The sequence below is a fragment of the Vanessa cardui genome, chromosome 24 (genome assembly GCF_905220365.1).
Source record: "Vanessa cardui chromosome 24, ilVanCard2.1, whole genome shotgun sequence".
NCBI lineage: Eukaryota > Metazoa > Arthropoda > Insecta > Lepidoptera > Nymphalidae > Vanessa > Vanessa cardui.
The window spans coordinates 4270980-4295776 of record NC_061146.1 but is presented as its reverse complement, the minus strand read 5'-3'; the positions used below and the strand labels follow the sequence as shown (position 1 = coordinate 4295776).

At 32.7% G+C, this 24797-nt stretch overlaps 1 protein-coding gene across 1 annotated transcript in view; it reads right to left on the bottom strand.

Moving 5' to 3' along the window:
* The window catches only part of LOC124540107 (solute carrier family 2, facilitated glucose transporter member 8-like), a 62002-nt gene that overhangs the window by 10512 nt on the left and 26693 nt on the right, over positions 1-24797 (bottom strand). The window contains exons 2-5 of the mRNA XM_047117539.1: positions 20913-21044; positions 10094-10323; positions 3707-3823; positions 2716-2922 (exon numbers count right to left, since the gene is read on the bottom strand). Coding sequence (XP_046973495.1) covers positions 2716-2922; positions 3707-3823; positions 10094-10323; positions 20913-20991 — 633 coding nt within the window. The 5' untranslated portion in view covers positions 20992-21044. The remainder of the gene's footprint in view (positions 1-2715; positions 2923-3706; positions 3824-10093; positions 10324-20912; positions 21045-24797) is intronic.

The window sequence follows — 24797 nt, the reverse complement described above, 5'->3', positions numbered from 1 at the left end:
GTTTATTCTGAGGCTCAAGATGACATAACGTCTTCGACGTAAGGAATGGTTATAATGTAACAACAGTCAGTAAATTTGCCACTGCTGGGTTAAGGGCTCCTCTCCCTTTGAGGAGAAGTTTAAGAGCATATTCCACAACACTGTCGGTGGATTATTAGGTGGCAGAATTTCGTTGAAATAAGATACACGAATGTGTTTTCACGATGAAGGAAAACCCTTCATCGGCGAATTCGAGATGAATAATAAGCACATATTAAGCTCATGAAAAATCAGTGGTGCTTGCTTGAATTGGAACTCGCAATGTTCGACTAAGTCTCGGTTTTCGGCGAGCAATAATTACTGTTTAAAGATACAATGTCTAAGGGCAGTCGTGATTACTTAGCATAATGTGTGAACACATTTGGCCAAACTATATTACAATCAATAAAAAAAATCACGTCTCAAGAGGGCCTAATAATATTCTGACACTCTGCGAGATATAGAAGTTGATCGATATAAATAATATATATATTTTTATTTTAATTTAATGTATTATTAAACTACTATTATAAAGGCAAAAGTTTGTATGTATGGATGTATAGATGTTTGTTACTCTTTCACGTAAAAACTACTGAATGGATTTGAATGAAACTTTACCACAATATAGCTTATACATCAGAATAACACATAGGCTACAATTTTTGAGGTTTTTAATGTGAGGTCGCAAAAAAACACATTTTAATGTAAGCACATTGCAAACGCTGACTGAATCCTACAAGATAGATCAAAACAATGTACTACAGTATTGTACAACTTAAAAAAGTCTACAAAAAAGTCCGTGATGGTATATGTTTATCTCTAAGGAATGACCCAGAATAACCATTTTTCATCCTTTATTTTGTACGAGAAATAATGACTTACTTACGAAGCGATTTTAAGCGATTCCTAGACTAGACGGGACGAACCTGAAGTTCACGCGAACGAAGTCGCGGGCAAAAGCTAGTTAAATATAATTCAATTCGATGAAAGGAGAAATGAAATAATTTAAATTAAATAAAAAATATATACATGGTCGTTTTTCATATACTGTCCAACTACTACTGATTAGATAATATATTTAAGGAATTGAATTTAAGCTTAAATTTTTATTTTGATATTTTAATTCGATTTAGGCCTAAAATTTTAGTGACTTCAAAAATAAAATCTACATAGTACATGTAGAATTAATAGTCGACGAATCGATCGTTTTGTATACGATATCAAACCTGTTATTCGAATAAAAACAGAAACAAGTTTATCCTTGCTTATTTCTGAGAATATCATATCAAATCAAATAATTATATAAAAAAAATAGTATGAGCATTATAGAATAACTAATGATTACTCGCAGTTTTGTGTCTTTTTATCCAATTTAACATTGTATATTCTTTAAAGACAGACGCCAAAAGTATAAAAGTTAAAAACGTCCGCTTTCAGAACTTCGTGCGATTAATACTGTACTGTACTACTAATAGGGTATTCTACGGTGCTTAAAATAGTACTTCAAAATGTTGTATATCCTTATAAAAAGCCACAAAAAAAATATTCTGGCAAAATAAACACCTTTTCTTGCCCGGAAATGATATTAAAATTTAAACCTTTTTATTCCCGCAACAAACGCTCAGTCATTTTGGTGACGTCACACCTGTATAAATAACAGTCCATATTCATAAAAACGACCGGTATTTATTTATTAGTAAGCTTTTACAAATCCAGTTTTCATTTTAATAAATAAACACGTACAAATAAAATTTATTTTGATTTTTTAAAATTTAATGTTAAAGTTAATCCTTGAAGTTAAAGTCGATAGATATAGTTTAGCTGTTAATAACTTAACACTGAACTGACCGTATTCCCCGCACTTACGTCACACCATGGCGGCTCGTGTTTTAGATCACGTGACATGTAGTATAAAGTAATAATGTGCTTTTATGTCTCAAAATCAGAATTTTTAAGTATATTTCTATATAATCTTTAAGTTTTATCAACTATCATAATTTATATTTCACCACCGAAAGTACCCTATTATATGTTCAGTTTTTTAGTTGCTTTTACTTATGGTTGGAATAGTCATTAGGCATGTAATTAATTAAATAGCGGATATTGTGTTCCAGTTTGAAAAGGGAGCCTGTTTAGTAAAAGGCGTATGCCACTCCTGTAATTTGTGTAATAGTGTATGTGCAATAGTCTCTTATACTCATAGTTCTGGAGGATATCAATCCGTATCTTGGGGATCAGGCATAGCACCAACAATTCTCACCAACGATATCGGGTCAATTCAAGGAGAAATGTTTGTATGGCTTTTGTGAGATTACGATTTACCAACGTGAGGGAGGAGCGAGGTGTCATGTATTAAGTATTCTGTTATACTTTTCTATGTTTTTGACGATAACACCTCGCCTCATTGCCTCCACGGGTGACAGGTCTGGTTCGGTTTTTGCCCAGAGGATCGGAATTGCGATTCAACGGGGAAATGCTGCTAGCATTCTTGCCACCATTCCGCGCTGTTTAGATTTATTCAGTTACTAGTTTTAGTTAATATTTGTATATATTTAAGTCTTTAATGTAAATGATTCTTGTGTTAATAAAATAATATTCTTTGACGACGTCTATTAAGAATTTCACGATGTTCAGTGGAGTAGTGAAACGTACTTTCCCGCACTTGTAACTTAAATAATTGTTACTAAAAACACTCACCTTTAATTTACCCTGCTTGACTAGAAATACTGGAGTTTCAGGCATAGCCAGGAACACGAACAAGTGTAAGACGGGTATGGCCGTGCACAGCCACATGACGGCGGCGAATGAGAAGAAATCACCAGCGATGTAGACCACCAAGTAGCCGAGGTTCTGTGACAGGATGAAGAGCGACCCCAACGCGCCACGGATTTTGTCTGATGCCACCTGGAATTACAGACAATTGGTTAATATTTGATGATTCAGCTATGAATCCCAGGTCCCCACGACCGTCCCATTTTCTTCTTAGAAATCGGTAGATGGTCGGTCAAATGGGCCTCCTGTAGGGCATTAAAATAATTTTAATAGTTTCTTATATTTCCCGTCCCTCACCAACCTTGGGAATTATCCCTCTTGCTTGTTATACTGGCTTCAAGCGGGAAAAGAATGGTCTTGCTTGGCGGTAGAATATATAATGAGTGGGTAGTACCTCCATCTATATTGTTACCGATGTTCTCTTATATATCACTTTATATCAAAAGCAAAAGTGTTTTTCTCTGTTTATATGCAGTAATTCCTTGGGTTTTAGGCCTTTTTAATTGTTACATATTATAAAATCGTTAATACTGAGACTTAAGGCGTAGTTGAGTTTATAAACACGACATATCTATAACTTACATAAATTTAACCATCTAAGTTCACGTAAATGTATGTATAATAAAATTTATTTTACCAAACAAATGTAGTAATTTGTGTGTATAATTTTAGTCATCCCATGCTCGGCGTTGAAGGAAAACATCGTGAGGAAACCTGCATGTATCTTAGGTGAGATTTTCGCCAAAACCCGTACAGGACAATCAAGAACCATTAGTGACAGTTCTAGGTCAGGTAAACAGTGAAGGTTGTATCCAATTACTAGTAAATGTTGAGTCTCATTAAATAGTCTTATTAAACCTTCTTTTTAGGGAACTCATTTTGTAATTACAGGTGATTAAAGCGTGGAAGCACTTACCTCTTTTAAATATAATGGCGTGACGACGTAGCAGCCTGCACACGCAAGGCCTGCTACTGCTCGGGATGTGATCAGAGCCCAGGGCCGAAGGGAGAAAAGGGTGATTGACCAGCTGATCTGTTAACAACATTATTAAATAAATAAATATTGGACAACATCACATACATTACTCTGATCCTAATGTAAGTAGCTAAAGCGCTTGTGTTATGGAAAATCAGAAGTAACGACGGTACCTTGAACATCCAGACCCAAGAAAACATAGAAAACTAATCATTTTTATCTAGATCGACTTAGCCGGGAATCGAACTCGAGACGGAGTGACGTACTTATGAAAACCAGTGTACAAACTACTCGACCACGGAGGTCGTCGAAACATTATTAGATACAGACAGATGTTTAGGTTTTTTTATGTACACAGAGTCTTAGGAATATAACAATATTTTTTTCCAGTATTGATTTATTTACAGAACCAATTGCTAACTTTAGGAAGTTTGTGCCAGAACCATAATACGTAGATATATGTACCATTTGTATTTTTTTAATACTTTTATATTAAGACATTCATAATTAATTTTTCTGAACATATTATGATTTTAGTTATGTGAAAACTTTACTGGTAAATACCCAAAATTTATATTAAGAATGAATTGCACTGTGTGTGAATTGCATTGTTTAAAACAGGTAATGTTATTTTTTATACACTGTGAAAGGAGGTTTTACTACTTTTTAGTTAGAGTTTATTTTTGAATGTCATTACAATTTTTTATTTCTGTTTTATAACACGTTTTATCTCATCCAAATCGAAATGTTTTTACGACTTTCTAACTGAATACTTCTAAACAATAGCAATTCAGGGCCTTTTTTTAACTTCGTTCAATAAAGAAATTCATATAATAGTGTTATAAAAATGTACGACACATGTAAATTTAATACTATACTGAAATACTTGAAACAAGAACAGGGGAACGTAGGGAATTGTAATGATTTGCCATGAAACAAATGTTTTGATTGGTTTCCTACTCGAAATCGTTCCTAAGGAGTTAACCTGACTCATGCAATCAATGTATGTTAAAATACAACAACATCAAGAATATAATTTCAACGTATCTCAATCCATCACGAAGTGCCCTTTGAATATGACCTTGGTATTGTCCATTTTTTTGTTAAAGATGCTTAATTTACTCTTAAAAGAACATAGTTGTGATGAGATTAAAATGACATATTAACAGAAAGATTACAAACTATAGCAATGAAAAATAAAATAAAAAAGATATAGAAATCTGCAAAAAAGTTTCTATATATTTTTTAAGTTGTGTTGTAAATTTGTGTTTTTAATTTCATATTTTGTTCGCGGCTCATGACTCATGTAATTGTATATACAGAGTTATTGGTAATTCGAGGTACATCCGCTAGGATGTGATAGGGGTGGGATAAGAAGAAAAAAATAGATTTTTATTGATATTTTTTTCTAAATACATTTTTGAAGTTGCATTTTGAAAAAAGCTAAAAAAACTTGATAACTCAAAAATGGGTCACTTTGGATGATGCGTATGGGGTTAAAATTATTGCAAATAGTCAACCCTATCACCTCCTAGCGGATTTACGTCGATTTACCAATAACCCTGTATCTGTTTTTAAATAATTTTCCTAACTAGTACGCACGTTCTAAATTTGTTCAATTGTTCAAGTTGACGAAAAGTTTCGGGGATATAGTATGCTGTTCCATTTTTCTAAGTTCTGTACATATGTACTGCACTTTAGCATATGTATGTACACTAGGTCAGTCATTTTAATGACGTTATTCTAACACATAAATATATCTCCAATCGTAATTATATATCTCTACGAGAGTCGCTGTAAAATATCTATTTTTATATTATAATCATTCACATATTTACATGTTGTAATAATATATAATTAGTAATGGTTGTCGAGAGGTCGGAAACCGCAGGGCTAGACGCACATCCGGCTTCATGTTAAGAGAATTATATATTCTATATTTAAATATTATGCAATACGAACATACCTTTGAAACCTTTGTAACTAAGAATATGTGTGTCACAGATGGATTGCCGAATCATGGCTATAGTTCTACTAATAAATTGACAGCTCGTTGTATTCGAATCGAACTGCCTATTCTACAATAACAACAGCCTGTAAATTCCCACTGCTGGGCTAAAGGCCTCCTCTCCCTTTAAGGAGAAGATTTGGAACATATTCCATGACGCTGTCCCAATGCGCGTTGGTGGAATACACATGTGGCAGAATTTCTATGAAATTTGTCACATGCAGGTTTCCTCCCGATGTTTTCCTTCACCGCTGAGCACGAGATGAATTATAAAGACAAATTAAGCACATGAATCAGCAGTGCTTGCCTGGGTTTGAACCCGCAATCATCGATTAAGATGCACGCGTTCTAACCACTGGGCCAACCCTCAGTTACGATTAATTTCAAATTAATTTTTGTAAGGAATAATATAAATTTCTGGAAAAGAATCGGGAAGTTACAAAAATATCGTTACAAGTTCGTAGAATTGTCCCCCTATGTATAACAAAACCTTTGGCTGTTTTACAAAACAGATCTGTTATATAAAACAAATGTACCACGTTCTGTTAGATCATCAAGCTATAGATAACAACGCTGTTACCCAAATTTGACCTAAACAGTTATTTTATATAACATATGTACTATGTCATGATCGTCGTCACAAAACAGCTAATCAAGCTATCTGCGTCATATTGACAAATTGTAGATATATAATAATATTATAGTTTTGAAAGTAATTCTGTCTGCCCGTCGCTCTTTCTCTACCAAACCAATGAAATGAATTTGATGAAATTTGTTTTGTAGCGAACTTGAAATCCACGGAAGGAAATGGGCTACTATTTTTGCCTAACAGCTAACAACCAACTCTTAAAACGGGAACGGAGTCGCGGGCAATAACTAGTCATATATAGATTTATTTATGTATATTTCATCTTCTGTATTTCAAGCCACAGTTTCATAGATCGATTGCCCTAAATATTTTTAACGGATACAACTGAATTTCAAAACAATTTCTGCGTACATCTGTATTTTATACTCATTGGGACATTAAATCCTTCTTAAGTAGAAGTCTGTAATGACTATTTGTAAACCCTTCGTAAGGAGTATTTACTTATTAACCAAGAAATCGACAAGAATATACAATGTGTATATATAAACAGATAAAAAATAGAAAAAATATATACTTAAAAGTTAATTATTTCATATTTCTTTATAACGCTTTGAAATAATAAGCAAATATATATTTTTTGTGCGTTGTAATTGCATTGTAATAACTTAAATGATAGATAATCAAGTATAAGATAATTATAATGAAATGTGTAACAATTTTCTAGCAGAGAGCGGTTGGGACCGCCTCTATAATGATCAAATTAAAGCCTTGATCAGTTGGCAACTGTTTGTAACGGATACATTACAGATAATATAAATTGTATTAAAATTATATTGGTGTTAATGAATCTGTTGTTTATAATTTTATATTGTTTGAACAAAACTGTATATAGAAAAAACAATAAAAACATAAATTTAAGGTGTTAAGTCAAATTATAGGAAACTAGTGGGGTTTTAAAAACAATAGGTCATTTGCGCCTTTGACAATAATTAAAATGAATACTCAAGTTTATTAAATCGTACTTTTATAGAGGCAGGGCCACTTTTTTATGGTATACGTAGACGGACGAGCATATGTGCCACCTCATGGTAAGTGGTCACCATCACCCATAGACAACGACGCTGTAAGAAATATTAACTATTCCTTACATCGTCAATGTGCCATCAACCTTGGAAACTAATATGCTATGTCCCTTGTGCCTCACTCACTCTTCAAACCGGAACACGACAATACTAAGTACTGTTATTTAGCGGTAGAATAACTGATGAGTGGTTGGTACCTGCCCAGACGGGCTTGCACAAAGCACTACCACCAATTTTTTTTGTTTATTCGTGTTGTCTTATCTGCAATATGAATTAATCGTTTGTAATTTATGCAATGTTTACTGCTACTTACACACAAATTCTGTTCATTATAATGGTATTATAATGTAAAACAATGTAGTCTAAAATAATCATAAAAATCAATATCACACTCATATAAACATATAGGATAACTGAGCACTTAATTTATCAAATTAGGTTAAGAGTATGTAAGATATTAGGAAACTTTACTTTACGTAGAACATAGAAATACAATCTGATTTTCCTTAAATACAGATTAACACAGTTTCATTACGCAGTGCCGTAAAAATCATTTTCTGCGCCCTGTGCGAGATTCTATAACTGCGCCCTATTTAAGCAGATCCTTGCCTATTTCACTGTCTCACTCACTAAAACTTAACCGCAGGTTCACTACTGCAAATGTATTGCCCATTATCGATAAATACTAAATACAAATACGCTCGTGCGCTGCCAAAAATGAGCGCGATGTATGTTTTTAATGATACTAGCCTGTAAGTACGTTTTTATTGGAATCGAATACTAGGGGCTCAGCGGAATCTTAACAAGAGCAAAACGAAAAAACAATTGTCCTGTCCAGTCTTCCTGCCTGCCCGGTGGCAACGCCCTATTTACGCCACTGTCATTACGTAATTAAACCAACGAAAAAACATTGGTTAATAGGCGTCCTCGTCGGGAAAAATATTGGGGACTAATTACAAATATTTCATTTAATTCAAGGTAATATATTTGATAGATCCTTTGAAGTTGTGTTATATTGCTACGATAAAAACCACTCATTTATATAATTCTCATTCGTTCAAGTAATTGGTTTCACATTTAACGAGCTGGTATTGAGTTGAACCATTCACTGCCGTTCAATACGAAGGTCATCATATTAAAACATGCTTCGCTTTGCTTGTATTTTCAATAATATACTATAGATATAGTGACCAGATTTTTTATACCTTATAGTCATAAGCATAATTTATAGATTGGCAAATGGGTTGTGACTCTCTAAAGAGCAGAGATGGCCCAGTGGTTAGAACGCGTGCATCTTAGCCGATGATTGCGGGTGATGGGTGCGATGAACCCAGGCAAGCACCGCTGATTCATGTGCTTAATTTGTCTTTATAATTCATCTCGTGCTCACGGTGAAGGAAAACTGCATGTGACAAATTTCATAGAAATCCTGCCACATGTGCATTCCACCAACCCGCATTGGAACAGCCTGGTGGAATATGTTCCTTCTCCTTAAAGGGAGAGGAGGCCTTTAGCTCAGCAGTAGGAATTTAAAGGCTGTTGTGGTTTGTTGTTGTTTTTTTGTAAATGGGTTGTAATAGTCATAGCTATTGGCACTGTGAGAAATATTAACGATCCCATAAATGGTACAATCATTTTTAAGCCTGCGACGCAACCGACGAAGTAAGCTAGTATATATTTGCTATATGTCCCAATACAAATGGACCTTGTGTGACAAAAGGTCATAAACGACCGGGTGATAAATGGTTTCATAGTATTACGTAGCGAGAAGTACAAACATCCCTAACATAGACATATGTCATAAATTATTTGTCCTTTATTTACACTGTCTTCTATAACCTTCAAACCAGAACACAACAATCTTAAGTATTGCTGTTTAGTGGTACCATTTGTGATGAATGGGCGGTACCAATCTATACAAATATTATAAATGTGATAGTAACTCTCTCTGTCTGTCTGCTATCTGCCTGTCACTCTTTCACGACCAAACCAAAGCAAACTTGAACTTCAACTACAACTACTTTTTTGCCTAATATATACCGTAATATAAATAATCGATACCGTAAAGCGAGCGAATCCGCGGGCAAAAGCTAATCCTGTAGGTATATATGTACATAGATAGTTACAACTTAAACTTAAACTCAAATAACTTTATTCAATATAGAAGCATTACACTTTCTTATTGATGAACAATTGAAACAGTACCACCGGTTCGGAAAAGAAAATACTCTGACCTGAGAAGAACCGGCGAAAGAAACTCAGCGGGATTTTTTTTTGTTGTTTGTCTCATATATTATATAATCAATTTAATATGAGATGAAATAACCAGGAGGCGATCGTTTCATTCCCAAGGTGTGCTATCAATCATAAACTCATTATGTTGTCTTAAATTTTCGCGATTATTACACATTTAAATAAAACTAATTATAACGGATGAATCGCGTATATTAATTATTTTTAAACATCCCGACGTTTGAGTCTACCCGTGACCACGAACACTGCAAAGTGCTCGAAACGTCGGGATGTTTAAAAATAATTAATATACGCGATTCATCCGTTATAATTAGTTTTATTTAAATAAACTCATTAATTAACATCAAAAAAGTTTAAAAATATAACATTGATCGTTAAACAGAATTTCAACTTACCACAAGCATTAAGGATGTCAACATTGTGGTGGTCTTCCTACCCCACCTGTCAGCGAGGTCACCTACTAGGAAACCGCAGAAGATTGGCGGGAAGAAGGTAACTGAGGCCATCCAAGAGATCGTTTCGTCTGTGATTGGTTCTGGAGCTGGTCCGTCTTCTGATTGCAGGATGGGCGTCATTGGAGACTGCCAGCCCATTAGCATTCCGAAATTCAGCACCGGGATGGTAACTAGAAATAAAATTATGTCATTAGTGATATTATCCTACATATTTAAGTGGTCCATTTAAATACAACACATTTACTTGCCGAAAGTTAATTTTGTTTTCCCGATTTATAATTAAAAAAAGTTTTTTTTTTTTTAATTCTAAATAAACGGCAATTAATTTATTGTAGTGTGTTATATTAACTGTATAATGAATAAATTAATTACATTGAATTTCATCGCATAAAACTGTTAAAAATTTATAGAAGTTGATAAATATTTGGTCAGCTGTCAGTTTGTTTTTTTGAGCGGACTAAAAACTATTTGCAAAAACCTTCTTGACAAATTCTAGTGACATGATAAATTTACTTATCTATATCACTGTGATTGATATGTTTTTAATTTAAATAATGTATGTTATGTTAATTAGTAGGTTTTGTCTCAGTTGCGCGTAACCGGTATTTAATTGTTGATCAATTAAAGGTTCTAGTTAGATCGGGTTAAATCAAGGTTGGACAGATTAAAACCTACCGTAACATATTATTGTTGTCTCTTGTAATTAATTCAGCATTATGTATATGCATTATTGTAACGAGGAGAAGAATAATTTATTTATGGCCGTAGGGAACATTTTACGTGTACGTGTTAAAAAGTTTTTTTATACATTTTGTTTCTTTTTACATGTCTTTGTTTTTAATGACACAAGATCTTTTTTAAACAGCTTAGATTAAATTTGGTTTGGAGAAAATGGGCTTGAAAAAATTTAAATATTTGTTTGTAATGTGTAATTAGAGTTAGTTTGTTTTTAATTAATATGAAACAAATGGCATATTATTGAGGGTATATCTAACAGCCAATATGTCAATGCCCATAGACAAACTAAAAAAAAAAAAAAAACGAAAATATTGTCACTAAGTTCTTTTACCATGAAACAAAATTTACCTCCTTTTAATTTGAACATACATCGTAAACATTATGATAAACTTAAAGTTCTTACTCATTAATGCTTACTGAGTTTCGTATTAATTTTAAATCTTTAATAAATTCATGACAGTAATTACTTTCATATGAAAAATGTAATACTAATTCTAAATTCATTAACTATTAGTCATGAAAAAGACCGTAACAAAATCACATCTTAGTAATTCGAATCAATTTCATAGTAAACTTTTCCTTTTCAAATATGTAGGAAGATTGTTATTGATGTAAATAGCGGTGAGTTGTGATTACCCAGTGTTTTATAAATGCCATTATGGGTTCAAAATCGGAAGAGCATAACTAAATTTTGATGGGTTTAATTTGTGTTTAAATGTTGATCATTTATAGGATGAATTTCTGTTACTCATATAACCAATACGATTTGAAGAAGTTCGATGGATATAGCCTCATTACAAGATGAGCAGGCTTTGCCCAGCAATGGGTTACTTACCGATTGTTACTCTAACTTAGTATTTTTAGAGGAAATCAAATGTTTACTTTTATTAAGCATGCGTATTAAATGTGACGTTTTCATAAAATCTCGTTGACAGTTTCATAATCTGGATGATTTAAGTATTAAATTTCATTTAATGTGAGGCAGGGATGACAACCTCGATTGAAGAAAGGACTATTAATTCAAATTTAAACACTTGCTCGTAGCACGTTACTTGAAGACGATTTGAAGAATATAATTAATTATTGTTTTTTTTTTATTCGATTAAGTTTATAATATTTTAATTTTATGTTAATACATAAGAATTAATAACATTCAATGCTTGAATATATACAAATATGAAATAAAACTACTGTTAAAGTTAACTACTGTTAAAGTTACTGTATAAATCTTGACCGTGTGGAATGGTGGCAAGAATTAAATTAATATTATAACATTAAGTGCAAGTTTTATTTATATTAGTAACAATAAACACAGACCCAAAAACTATCAAAGTTTAATATATATATATATATATATATATATATATTATCTGTTAAATGTTTTACTCACACAATCCCACATATATTTAATATTATACATGTGAAAGCAACTCTTGCTGTCTGTCTGCCTGTCGCTCTTTCACGACCAAACCGTTGGAAAAAATTTGATGAAATTATGTTAAGAAGCAAACTTGAACTCCAACAAAGGACATAGGCTACTTTTTTGCCTGACATATGACAATCAAATCACCCTAAAACGCGAGCGAAAACGCGGGCTATTAGTTTACTATAAACCTGCGCATGAGTTGATATTGTGTAGGCCTTGTTGCGAATACATCATCATTTCATAATTTATCAATAAACATATATACAAACATTAATTTACATTAATTAATTTTAATTTATTAACGTAGGCCGCATGATGTTTCCTCGGTGATTGTATGATAGCGGCCCGCTGGTTTAGCATCCCTGATGTAAGGGAACGCGATCCAAGATGCGCATGAGTTGATCATGAGTAAGAAACCAGTTCCTCATGCAAACAGCGGTCGTGATCCCGTGAGTCATATATGAACTTTGTGAATACAATTATGGGATCAGTTTTTAATATAATATAATTAAAATATATGTGTTGTGTAACATATTATATCACCGTTATTATTTATGTATGGTACTATGTATTTACATAGTATACATAATGATGACAATCTGATGCATTAATTATTTATATTGTGTCTCTCGCTATTGCAAAAGCTTCATTAATATCCATACAGTAATTTATGTGTAAGAGTAATTAACAGAACATATAATATTATTTTTTATTAAGTAGGTAACGGAAGAAAATTCGAAGGAATATTACTCTAATCAACCCTTACTTCGCCAATGTACCTCCGACTTTGGCAGCTAAGAAGTTATATACCTTGTGGCTTTAGTTGGAGGTCACTAACCTTTTCAAATAGTACTGTTAAGTTATAAAATACATGTTGGATACCTATTCAAACGGATGCACAAATACCTACCAGGTATGTCAATAATTTCTAACGTCAAATCTTACGTATTAAATAGCATAAGCCGATTATATATGTCTCACTATGGGATGATATATGCAAATAAAAAATCGATTATGTTCTAGTTTTGCAGGGCTCCTCTCCTAGATCATGAATTTAACAACAAATTAATTTTAGACGGGAAAAGTTACTGGCCGGCTGGAGAGCCTTACTACGGCTGTATCAGTAAAGAAATGAAAAACTTTAGCAAAATTAAATGTGTCATAGATTTTGAAAGTCTTAATAAATCTTTTGAATGAACGCGACGGTTTGCGGTACGCACTAAAACAAAAGGTATACAAAATTAAAGATTTTATTTAGTAATATTTAAATTAAAATAAGATTAATTCCCATTGTAATTGATTGAGCAACTCATTATTAATTTATATCATACAACTAATTACTTAAGACATACCTACGTACTACTGTTACTATAATTATTTAATTATACAGTTAATTAACATTCAATATATACATATATTAGCTCGGTGATATACGCCTTGCCTTACTATGGTAAACGCACGGTACCTTTAGCCTTTTGTCGTCTCTATTGTATACACCTTAATAATAAATATGAGACAACATCACATACATTACTCTGATCCCAATGTAAGTAGTTGAAGCACTTGTGTTATGGAAAATCAGAGGTGACGACACAACCAAACACGGTACTCCGGTTTGTGAGTCTGTTCTGTTTGCTTGATCCAATTTTTACTAAACGACTAAGGTACTCAGCGATTTCGGTGATGCACAAGAGCGTAAAATGTTATCATTTCATATGCGATATTGACTTTTACAATCATAAAATTTAAAGGATACACTCATCAAAGTAGCGTATCAAAATTATTAAACATTTCACGAGACGCGAATTATTTTTCACCGAATCGATCAGCTGAAGTGAGTTTAGTATCAATATTTCTTATCTCACAACGATTTATAACAATTAAATTCTTCACGTGTATTATACAAATATTATTCATCACACACACTTGCGCACTTTAATTAACATTTACGTGCTACACGTACATCAGTGAGTCAACAATTTGGAAACGATACAGGGGCTCTACCTAAATGGAAAATATCTGTGACCTTGAACCTCAAAAAGACGTACAGTTCACCAAGTATCAAAGGCATTAATTACAAAATCAGCAATTATGGCCGTAGTATTTCCATCGATTATTTCCTTCTCTTGTCATTTTTCTCTCACAGTAAAAATGAATGAAGTATGCTTCGCCAACATCCAAATTTCAAATTCTTGTGGTAGGGCTTTGTACAAGCCTGTCTGGGTTGGTAACACCACCACCACCACCACAACCCACTGATCAGTTATTCTACGGCCAAATAAAAGTACTCGGTATTGTTATGTTCCGGTTTGAAGGGTGAGTGAGCCAGTGTAACTACAGGCACAAGGGACATAACATCTTAGTTCCCAAGGTTGGTGGCACATTGACGATGTAAGGATTAGTTAATATTTCTTACAGCGTCATTGTCTATGTGATGATGACCACTTACCATCAGGTGGCCCATATGCTCGTCCGCCAACCTATACCATAAAAAAAAATTATTCCTTACAAAATTGGAAATTATGGTCGTATTTCCACAGATAGTCCTTCTCTCGTCTCTCTCTCCCTTCTTGTAACTCGGTTTGTTATCGCACCTAAATCGCGTGATTGTGAAGTAGCATGGGTTCTATATAAAGACGTATAAATTACAAGAACAAAAGTTGCCGTGGTGTTGTTGATAGGATCTTGGGAAACTAACGGGACTTTAGTGACAAATTATGTTGATACGAATAGAGACGTGGAATCAGTATTATATTTATTTAATTCGAAAGTTGGAGAACTTCCGTTTCAAGCAAATTTAAAATAGGGTCATAATTGATTTGTAAAAAAAATTAATTAAAATACTATAAACATAAAATACAAAATGGCCTATATGTTACATAATTCTTTATTACCTGGTTGCCTTTATCACGTTATGTGATTGATGATAAATTAAACGGACTGTGAAATTTATCTCAAAAGCTGTATAAAAATCTCTACTTGAAAAATAAAACGATAAAAGAAATCTAGGCAGTAATTAATACTTATCATAAAATTATTTAAGAAACCTGCGTCTGGTATTAGATATCCTGCTTTACTATTTATAGAGATCTGACTAAAAATAGTCTTACTGGTCTTACTTAAGTTTAATGCTACTTAAGATACAATTTCTTATTATAAGAAAATAAACCTTACGTTTAATGTGATAAAGTTTAATTTACTTGTGAAGACAGAGAATATGTCGAGACGGATGTTATGGGAGAGTTGTTAGAGAAAATAGCTTTCAAATATACTCGTATAATATATATTATTTAACATTAAATTAAATAATTATCTTAAGAAATGTAAGCTAAAACAAGTTTTCCATTTATAGAATGTACAGTTTGTACTGAAAGAAGGCATTTCACAAGGATCAATTTTAGGTCCCTTTCTTTTTTTCATATACGCAAATGACCTTTCTCTAATATGGGCATTAGTAATATAATAATGCTCATCAATCATAGTTCATTATTTTATCGAATGACATCAATTGTATTCCTCACATATATTACAAAACAATTATTCATGACACTCACGTGTAATGTTTTAATTATCATTTACGCGCTACACGTTTCTGTGACTCAACATTTTGGAAACTTTTTTAAGTGGACGGAAAACAAACTAATTACTACAACGTAATTAAAACAATTAATGAAAATCACTGGTACACATTACTGATAAATGCGTATTAACAACTAGTCATTTAGTTTTAAAATAGCAACCCGCCCCGGATTCTCATGTGTGCAATGCTGATGCTTAATATATAACCACTTTTTTTGTTTCTTTAATATATTTTATATATTTTTTAGTTTTGAATGCTCAAAAAACAAAATGTGTAGTTTTTACCCTACCTAATGTTAGCAAGCAAATTTATAATATATCTTTAAATGGTGACCGTCTTGAAGTAGCTGATACTACGGTGTTTTTAGGAATAGAATTGGATTCCAGACTTCAGTGGACCTCTCATTTATCATCCCTAACAGGAAGACTCAGCTCCGCAACATACGCGGTTAGAAAAGTTAGACAACTAACTGATATTGATACCGCTCGTTTAGTTTATTTTGGTTATTTTCACAGTATTATGTCATATGGCATATTACTTTGGGGTAACGCTGCAGATATTGAATCTGTCTTTATTTTACAAAAGAGAGCAATTCGGTTTATTTATAATCTTGGAGCTAGAGACTCTCTTCGGGATGTTTTTAACAGAGTAGGAATACTTACTGTTGCGTCGCAATATATTTACAACAATATCATGTATATTCACAGTAACATTGATCACTTTGATAAAATCAGTGATAATCATTGTATATGCACTAGAAGTAAGGATAAACTTATAACGCCAAGTTTCCGACTCCGCAAAGTCAATAGATCCTTCTTGGGGCAAGGTATCCGTTTCTATAACAAAATTCCGCAGAAATTTTTAACTTTGCCGTTTAGTAAATTCAAATCGTTTGTTAAAAATACATTGGTAGAAAAAGCATACTATTCGATACAAGATTTTGTAGATGATAAAAAAGCGTGGAGTTAATACCTGTTGACTTCCAAGCAGGATACATTAATTGAAATAATTGTATTTAATTAACATGACGTTGTATTTTTTAAATGTTAAAAAAGAGTAACTACTGAGTTTCTTGCCGGTTCTTCTCGGTAGAATCTACTTTCCGAACCGGTAGTAGCTTCACTTAATTGTAAAATGACGATTCAAAAGTGCTTATAAAAGCCTACTTGAATAAAGTTTATTTTGATTTTGATTTTGATTTTATTGTCCATGTATTATATACCAAAACTTTCCTCTTGAATCTTTCTATCTATTAAAAAAAATCGATTCGATTGAGTAATTTTTAAAGATCTAAGCATACATAGGGACAGATAGCGGTAAGCAACTTTGTTTTCAACCGACTTCCAAAAGGAGGAGGTTATCAATTCGTCTGTATTTTTTTTTTTTTTTTTTTTTTTTTTTTTTTTTTTTTTTTTTTATGTTTGTTACCTCATAACTTTTTACTGGGTGGACCGATTTTGATAATTTTTTTTTTGTTTGAAAGGTAGTGCTTCCCGTGGGGTCCCATTTTTTTTATTTTTTTTTCCGATGATGGTATCCATGTGAAAACGACATAAGTCTTAAATTTGCATTATGTATATGCGCGACAAATAGGTGAAAAACTAAAAATCACGTTAACCAATTTTGATAATTCTTTTTTTATTATAAAATATATACTTCAAGGGTAATTTGGTGAAAGTTTGGTAAGGTTCTGAGCACAGGATCCATGACAAAGTAACGGAACGGAAGGGAACGGAACAATTCTGAGGAGCACGTTAGCGATAATCGGTCGAATCTTTTATTTATAGGTTATTTGGATATTTGAGTCACCTTCCGTAATGTGGTTATGTTTATGTAATTATCATAGTCGAATATTATAATCAACTAGCTACCCACCCCGGCTTCGCACGGGTGCAATACTGATACTAAATATACTACAGAATTTGTTTATATACGACATCACATCGCAAACTTCTAAAATTATCAGTGTTTCTTTACTATATTGTTCATGTTTTACATACACAAACCTTCCCCTTGAATCACACTATCTTTTAAAAAAAAAACGCATCAAAATCCGTTGCGTAGATTTAAAGATATAGGGACAGAGAAAGCGACTTTGTTTTATACTATGTAGTGATGGAACTCCTATACGGCTCGCAGTTAGGGTGCGATATGGGGCAGAATTTCTTACTATCTTTAATCAAATTTTGTGTATGTGATGTGATGTCATATGATGTACGAAATATAGTTGGTCTTTTTCAAAGTTTTTTTGCTGAGTTCGATTACAGCTCTTTCGAGGGATCCTTGTAGTTTACGCCGCGTGACGTATTAAATCCGCATTTTCGAAAGTCTATTTTTGCTTTATTCGCAAGTTTCCTTTGAAATTGTCCTCGAAATAGTTTCTGACTCATATAAACGGAACGTTTAATCAATCCATATTAAAATAAATTAGTTAGTCAACATCAGCTTCACTTAAAATCAAAAAATAAATAAAATTTTAACAAAAAGAAAAACCGACTTCAAACAAAACACTATTTTAAAACAAATGAATATGCACGAAAAAGTAATAAAAATAATTGCGTATTCAACATATTTTTTAGAGTCTTCCTAAGTTAAATGAAATGAAAAATATTAGACTACTTAAAAGTCGATTAACGATTATATCATGTAGTTATAATTATTGTTATATTTGGAGTCGGTGTCAGCCAATAAAACCCTACAGTATATCTATCAAAAAACAATACGAGAATACTTTGACAAATATGTTTTTTACAACTTACCTTTTACACAATAATATACTGGATCAATCAAGAGGCTCGTATCGCTTCTTTCTTTTGATTGTTGGAGCAAGGGCACCGTGGCTGACACCGGCTCCAAATATACCAATAATTATAACTACATGATATAATCGTTAATCGACTTTTAAGTAGTCTAATATTTTTCATTTCATTTAACTTAGGAAGACTCTAAAAAATATGTTGAATACGCAATTATTTTTATTACTTTTTCGTGCATATTCATTTGTTTTAAAATAGTGTTTTGTTTGAAGTCGGTTTTTCTTTTTGTTAAAATTTTATTTATATACTATGTAATGATAATAAAAATACTGTCGTATTTATTTAAACTTATCTAAGAAAGTCCAATTCTATGCTTAAGTGTCATCTTCATGTAACCGATTATTAAATGTTTTTTTTTTCAAAATCACCATTAAGAGAAAGAGCGTTTATTTTTTCTGTCAAATATTGAGTTATATTAATCTTAAGCCCAGATGACCCAGAGGAAACCTGCATGTGTCTGCCACATGTGTATTTCACAAATTCGCATTGGAACAACGTAGTGGAAAATGTTCCAAACCTTTTCCTCAAGGAGAGAAGGCCTTAGCCCAGCAGGGGGACATTTTACAGAATGTTGTTGTTGTTAAGATTCTTAAGATTTAAGACTGTGATAAGACTTGTTTCTGGCTTAGCAACGAAACATCTGACAATTGATTCCCAAAGCCGGTTTAGAGACTACTTTTTTAAACCTTTATCTAATCGTTTCCGCTTTCGATAAAAAGTTTGGCTAGATGTAAATTGATGTGATTTAATTCACAAAAGGAACCAACCTCAGAAATCTTAAACGAAGGTCACTCATCTCAAACAAGCTGACATCCGGGACTGATTAATTTGTATTCACAGTTCCTGATGCGATAAACGAAAACAAGACGAGGAAATCATCCAAACTCGTATAGATTCATACATGAGCGAATTGAATTTTCATGTGTTTAATTTATGTTTACAATTCATCTCGAGGTCGGCGGTGAAGGAGTAATTTCAACGAAATTCTGCCACATGTTACTCCATCAATCAGCATTGAAGCAGCGTGGCGGAATATGCTCCTAACCTTCTCTTAAAAGGGAGAGGAGGCCTTAGCCCAGCAGTGGGAAATTGACAGACTGTTGCTGTTGTTGTTTGTTGTTGAGCATTTTCTGTACATTTAAAGTTTTACTAATATTACTATGCCCTCTTTTGACCTCTTCATAAAAACTCGCTTGCTCACAACAGATAATATACTATGCTAATCAAGCTAATATATATACCAACAGTGGTAGGTTGAAACAATTGAAATAATTTTATCGGTATTGAATGTGTGGGTATATTGTAATAATTATTTGTATGTAGATGTACACTTTATATGCATTTTTGGTATAGTTCTATTGTGTTGTTTGTGCTGTTTCTTTTGTGTAATATTTATTTATATTATAAAGATGATATTTTTTGTTACGTATTTAAATATTTTGTCCATTATTGTGCTTAACAACCGCAACGAGTAGGTAGATACTTGCATTTTTGTCAATTGTGAGACAAATTCTATTATTTAAAGTAAAATACAATTGTTATGCTTGAATTTTACTATACTTATATAACGGTTGATTAGTCATTGCAATTGTGGTGATTTTTTACACTGTGGAGTACCTCAAAATTAAGACCCAAGCCTTAGCTACTGTCTATAGACTATAGATAAGTTTTCACTCTATAATCGCACTACGAGTTACGAAATACAGGATCGGAGCAGTACCGGGTGACATTTCAATGTTAAGTTTGAAGTTTTTTTTTTTTTTTGTAATTCAATCACGTCTTATCAAAATTCGATATAATTAAAGTCTTTAGCGATTGGTTCATAGATAGCGATTTGATGTAAAAGATATTTTTGAATATGGAATACGTAAGGGAATCAAGAGCTATTAGCATTAAGAAGTAGGTATATTCAAACATGGTTACTATAGTTAAACATTTATTGTTGAAATAGTTCATAGATATTGGCGTCGTTAAAAATAGAAACCATACCTTTAATGGCCAATGTGCCAACCGAAATTGGTACACTGGCCCTTACCACCAGAACGTTATTGTGAATGTATAATGAAAGGGTGGGGTACCACCTTGTTAAATCGCCCAAGTAGGTATACTTGGGCAATTTAACAAGAAACCCTACCTCCAAGTAATAACATCACAGTTTAAACTTAAGGATTTCAGTGATAATAACATAGGCGGTCTTACCCATGAGTGCCATGAAGAATTGATTGGCGATGCCGCCACTTTGGATGCGCGCGAACCATTTCTGCGGCAAATGAAGCATATTGCAACTGTGCTTGTAATTGTGTTTTAATGAGTCATCTTAGTCTGTCGAACCTGTAACAAAATTATTAAGTAAATATTATTTTCGTACAGCAATAAATTTATGAAGAACAGTGACAGAAAAGACAACTGGTCATATAACAAACTGAATTGTGTTTTTGAACTAAACTCCAGAATGTCTGGAAGTTGAAAGAAGAAGAAAACTTTAAGGGTAATTTAAAATATGTAATTGAACTTGCTGGCAATCTTTTTCATTTTATTTTCTCTATAAGATATCATAATGAATGACTGAATGAATGAATGAATGACACTTTTTGACTCTTTTTTAGTGCAAATTATCTTTATCTTCATTTAGCTTATTCCAATGGAAGTAGAAATAAAGATGAAAATTTACGTATATCGATTTGCGACTTGCTAATCAAAGTCAAAATCAAAAACCGTTATTCAAAATGGAAGTGTTTACACTTTTTTATTGATTGTCGAAAATCTACCACTGATTCGGAATATAACAGACCTCAGACCTGAGAAGAACCGGCGAAAGAAACTCAGCGGGATTTTTTTTATAATGTCCATTTACAATATACAATAATAAACATATTTTGTTATTTGATACAGCCTGGAGGCGATCTAATAAATTTAACTAATGCCATGTTAAGAGGTTATGATTAATATATCTTTATTTTATTTATAATACAGATATATTGCACTTAACCAAATATTTTCACCTTAATTTTACTTACAAAATTCTGATAAGAGTTTCGTCGCCGTTTAAAATGTTATTTTTCCCGCAAATCCATAGAGAATATCATAGATTAAACAAGCTCTTGACCAATGATATCGCATTAAGTTGCTGTCAAATATTGTTTGATTGACTTTTTCTGTTATACTTGAAATAATGCATAAGAGAATTCAGTTAACAAACTATAATGACAACATAAAAAAATAAAATTTTAACAAAAAGAAAAACCGACTTCAAACAAAACAGTATTTTAAAACAAATTAAAATGTACTAAAAAGTAATAAAAATAATTGCATATTTAACATATTTTTGAGAGTCCTCCTAGGTAAAATAAAATGAAAAATATTAGACTACTTAAAAGTCGATTTACGATTATATAATGTAGTTATAGTTATTGTTATATTTGGAGCCGGTGTCAGCCACACACGCTTCAACAATCAAAAGAAAGAAGCGATACGAGCCTCTTGATTGACCCAGTATAATATCGTATAAAAGGTAATTTGTAAGAAACATTTCTTAAAGTATTCTCGTATTGTTTTTTGATAGGTATAGTATAGGGTTGGCTGACACCGACTCCAAATATAGCAATAATTATAACTACATTATATAATCGTAAATCGACTTTTAAGTAGTCTAATATTTTTCATTTCATTTTACCACCCTCGAAAGAGCTGTAATCGACCTCAGTAAAAAAACTTTGCAAAAGAGCTATTCGTATGCTATGTCGTACATCATATGACATCACATCACATACACAATATTTGATTAAAGACAGAAATAAATTCTGCCCCAAATCGAACTGTAAGCCGTTTAGGAGTTCCGTCAATACATAGTATAAAACAAAGTCGCTTTCTCTGTCCCTATATCTTTAAAACAACGCAACGGATTTTGATGCGGTTTTTTTTAATAGATAGTGTAATTCAAGGGGAAGGTTTGTGTATATAATAAATGAACAATATAGTAAAGAAACACTGACAATTTTAGAAGTTTGCAATGTGATCTCGTAAATAAACAAATTCTTTAGTATATTTAGTATAAGTATTGCACCCGTGAGAAGTCGGGGCGGGTCGCTAGTTGATTATAATATTCGATTATGACAATTACATGAACATAACCACGTTCCGGAAGGTGATTCAAATATCCAAGGAACCCATAAATAAAAGATTCGACCGAGTATTACTAACGTGCTCCTCAGAATTGTTCCGTTCCCTCCCGTTCCCTTAATTTGTCATGGATCCTGTGCTCAGAACCTTACCAAACTTTCACCAAACTACCCTTAAAGTATATCCTTTATAATAAAAAAGAATCATCAAAATTGGTTAACGTGATTTTGAGTTATTCACCTATTTGTCACTCATATATATATATATAAGCTTTTTTTATCCCCCTTACAATTTTGATAGACATATATTGATTGGTAATTTGTATAATAGTTATGTTCTTATTTATTTGTTAGTATTGTTAGTATTTGTGCTTAATCTAACGTTAATATTATTAAGTGTAAGGGCCGCTTTTTGCGGTAAAAGACTCCTCCAAACTGTTCCAGGTGTTTCTATCTTTTGCCAGTCTAGTCCATAGATTTCCAGCTTCCTACTATATCGTCGCTCCATCTCTGAGGTGGTCTTCCTTTCCTCCTTTTTTTATCAATAGGATACCAATTTGTTAATGTTTTTGACCACCTGTCGTCTGACGTTCTTTGAATGTGACCTGCCCATTTCCATTTCAGCGCTAACACCCGTTTTACCGCGTCTTTAGCTTTTGTTTTTTCTCTCATAAGCGAACTCTTCACTCTATCTTTTAGTTTAATGTTCATATAGCTGCGTTCTATTCCTCTTTGGCAACTTCTTATCTTATTTAAGAGAGGTTTTCTGAGTGCCCAGGTCTGACAGGCGTAAGTGAGGACTGGTGTTAGACATATATCCATAGCTTTCGTTTTCAATTTAGTTGGTATAGGTCCTTTGAAGATTTCTTTCATACTCCAGTATTTATTCCATATACTCTTAACTCTGCGGTCGATTTCTTTCTCTGTACAGGAGTTAATTGAAATTAGATGTCCGAGGTAGATGTATTCTGTGACATAATCTATATTTATTGATTGTGTAGATATAGGAATTTGTTCGTAGTTGGTCATTATTTTTGTCTTGTCCCAGTTGATTTGAAGACCGACGATATCGATATGTTGACTAAGGGAATCTATCATATATTTCAGCTTGTGTGGGTCTTCTGACAGCAATACTATGTCGTCTGCAAATCTAAGGTGTGAGAGACATTTTCCGTTGATGTTTATTCCCAATTCACTCCAATTCAAATTTCTGAAGATGGATTCCAGAACTGCGATGAATATTTTTGGAGAGAGCGGATCCCCTTGCTTTACTCCTTTCTGTACTTGAAAAATTGGTCCTCTTTTTTCTAAGCGTACTCTTGCTGTACTTTTCATATAGATTGATTTGATAATTTCTATGTAGTCGTAGTCCACACCTTGTTGCTTTAAAGCTTGCCAGATAGACTCATGTGAAATTGAATCGAACGCTTTACAGTAGTCAATAAAGGCAATATATAAAGGAAGGTTATATTCTCTAAAACGTTCTATTATTACCTTTATTGTAGTACTGTCAACTGTAGAGAAGTTCTTCATAAATCCCGCTTGTTCTACAGGTTGGTTCTCATCAATTTTTGTTGCAATACGCTTTAGGGGGGCTGATGCGAATACTTTATATAGACAAGATATAAGGCTAATAGGTCTGTAATTTGATATTAATTTGGGGTCTCCTTTTTTGTATATAAGTGTAATTTCTGAGTATGTCCATGTTTCTGGTATTTCTTTTGTTGGAAGAATTTTGTTGAAGAGCTTAGTAAGGGGTTTCACCAGTTTGTCTTTCGCAACTTTAATAATTTCATTTGTCACACCGTCTGGACCTGGGCTCTTTCCTAATTTTAATTTATTTATCGCAAGCTCTACTTCACTTTCTAAAAAAGGTGGGGGTGGCTCTTGAGTTGGCTCTATATTTTTAAGTGTCAGTTCTTTGCTTTGATTATTTTTACAGGTGTAGAGATTTTTGTAGAATTGT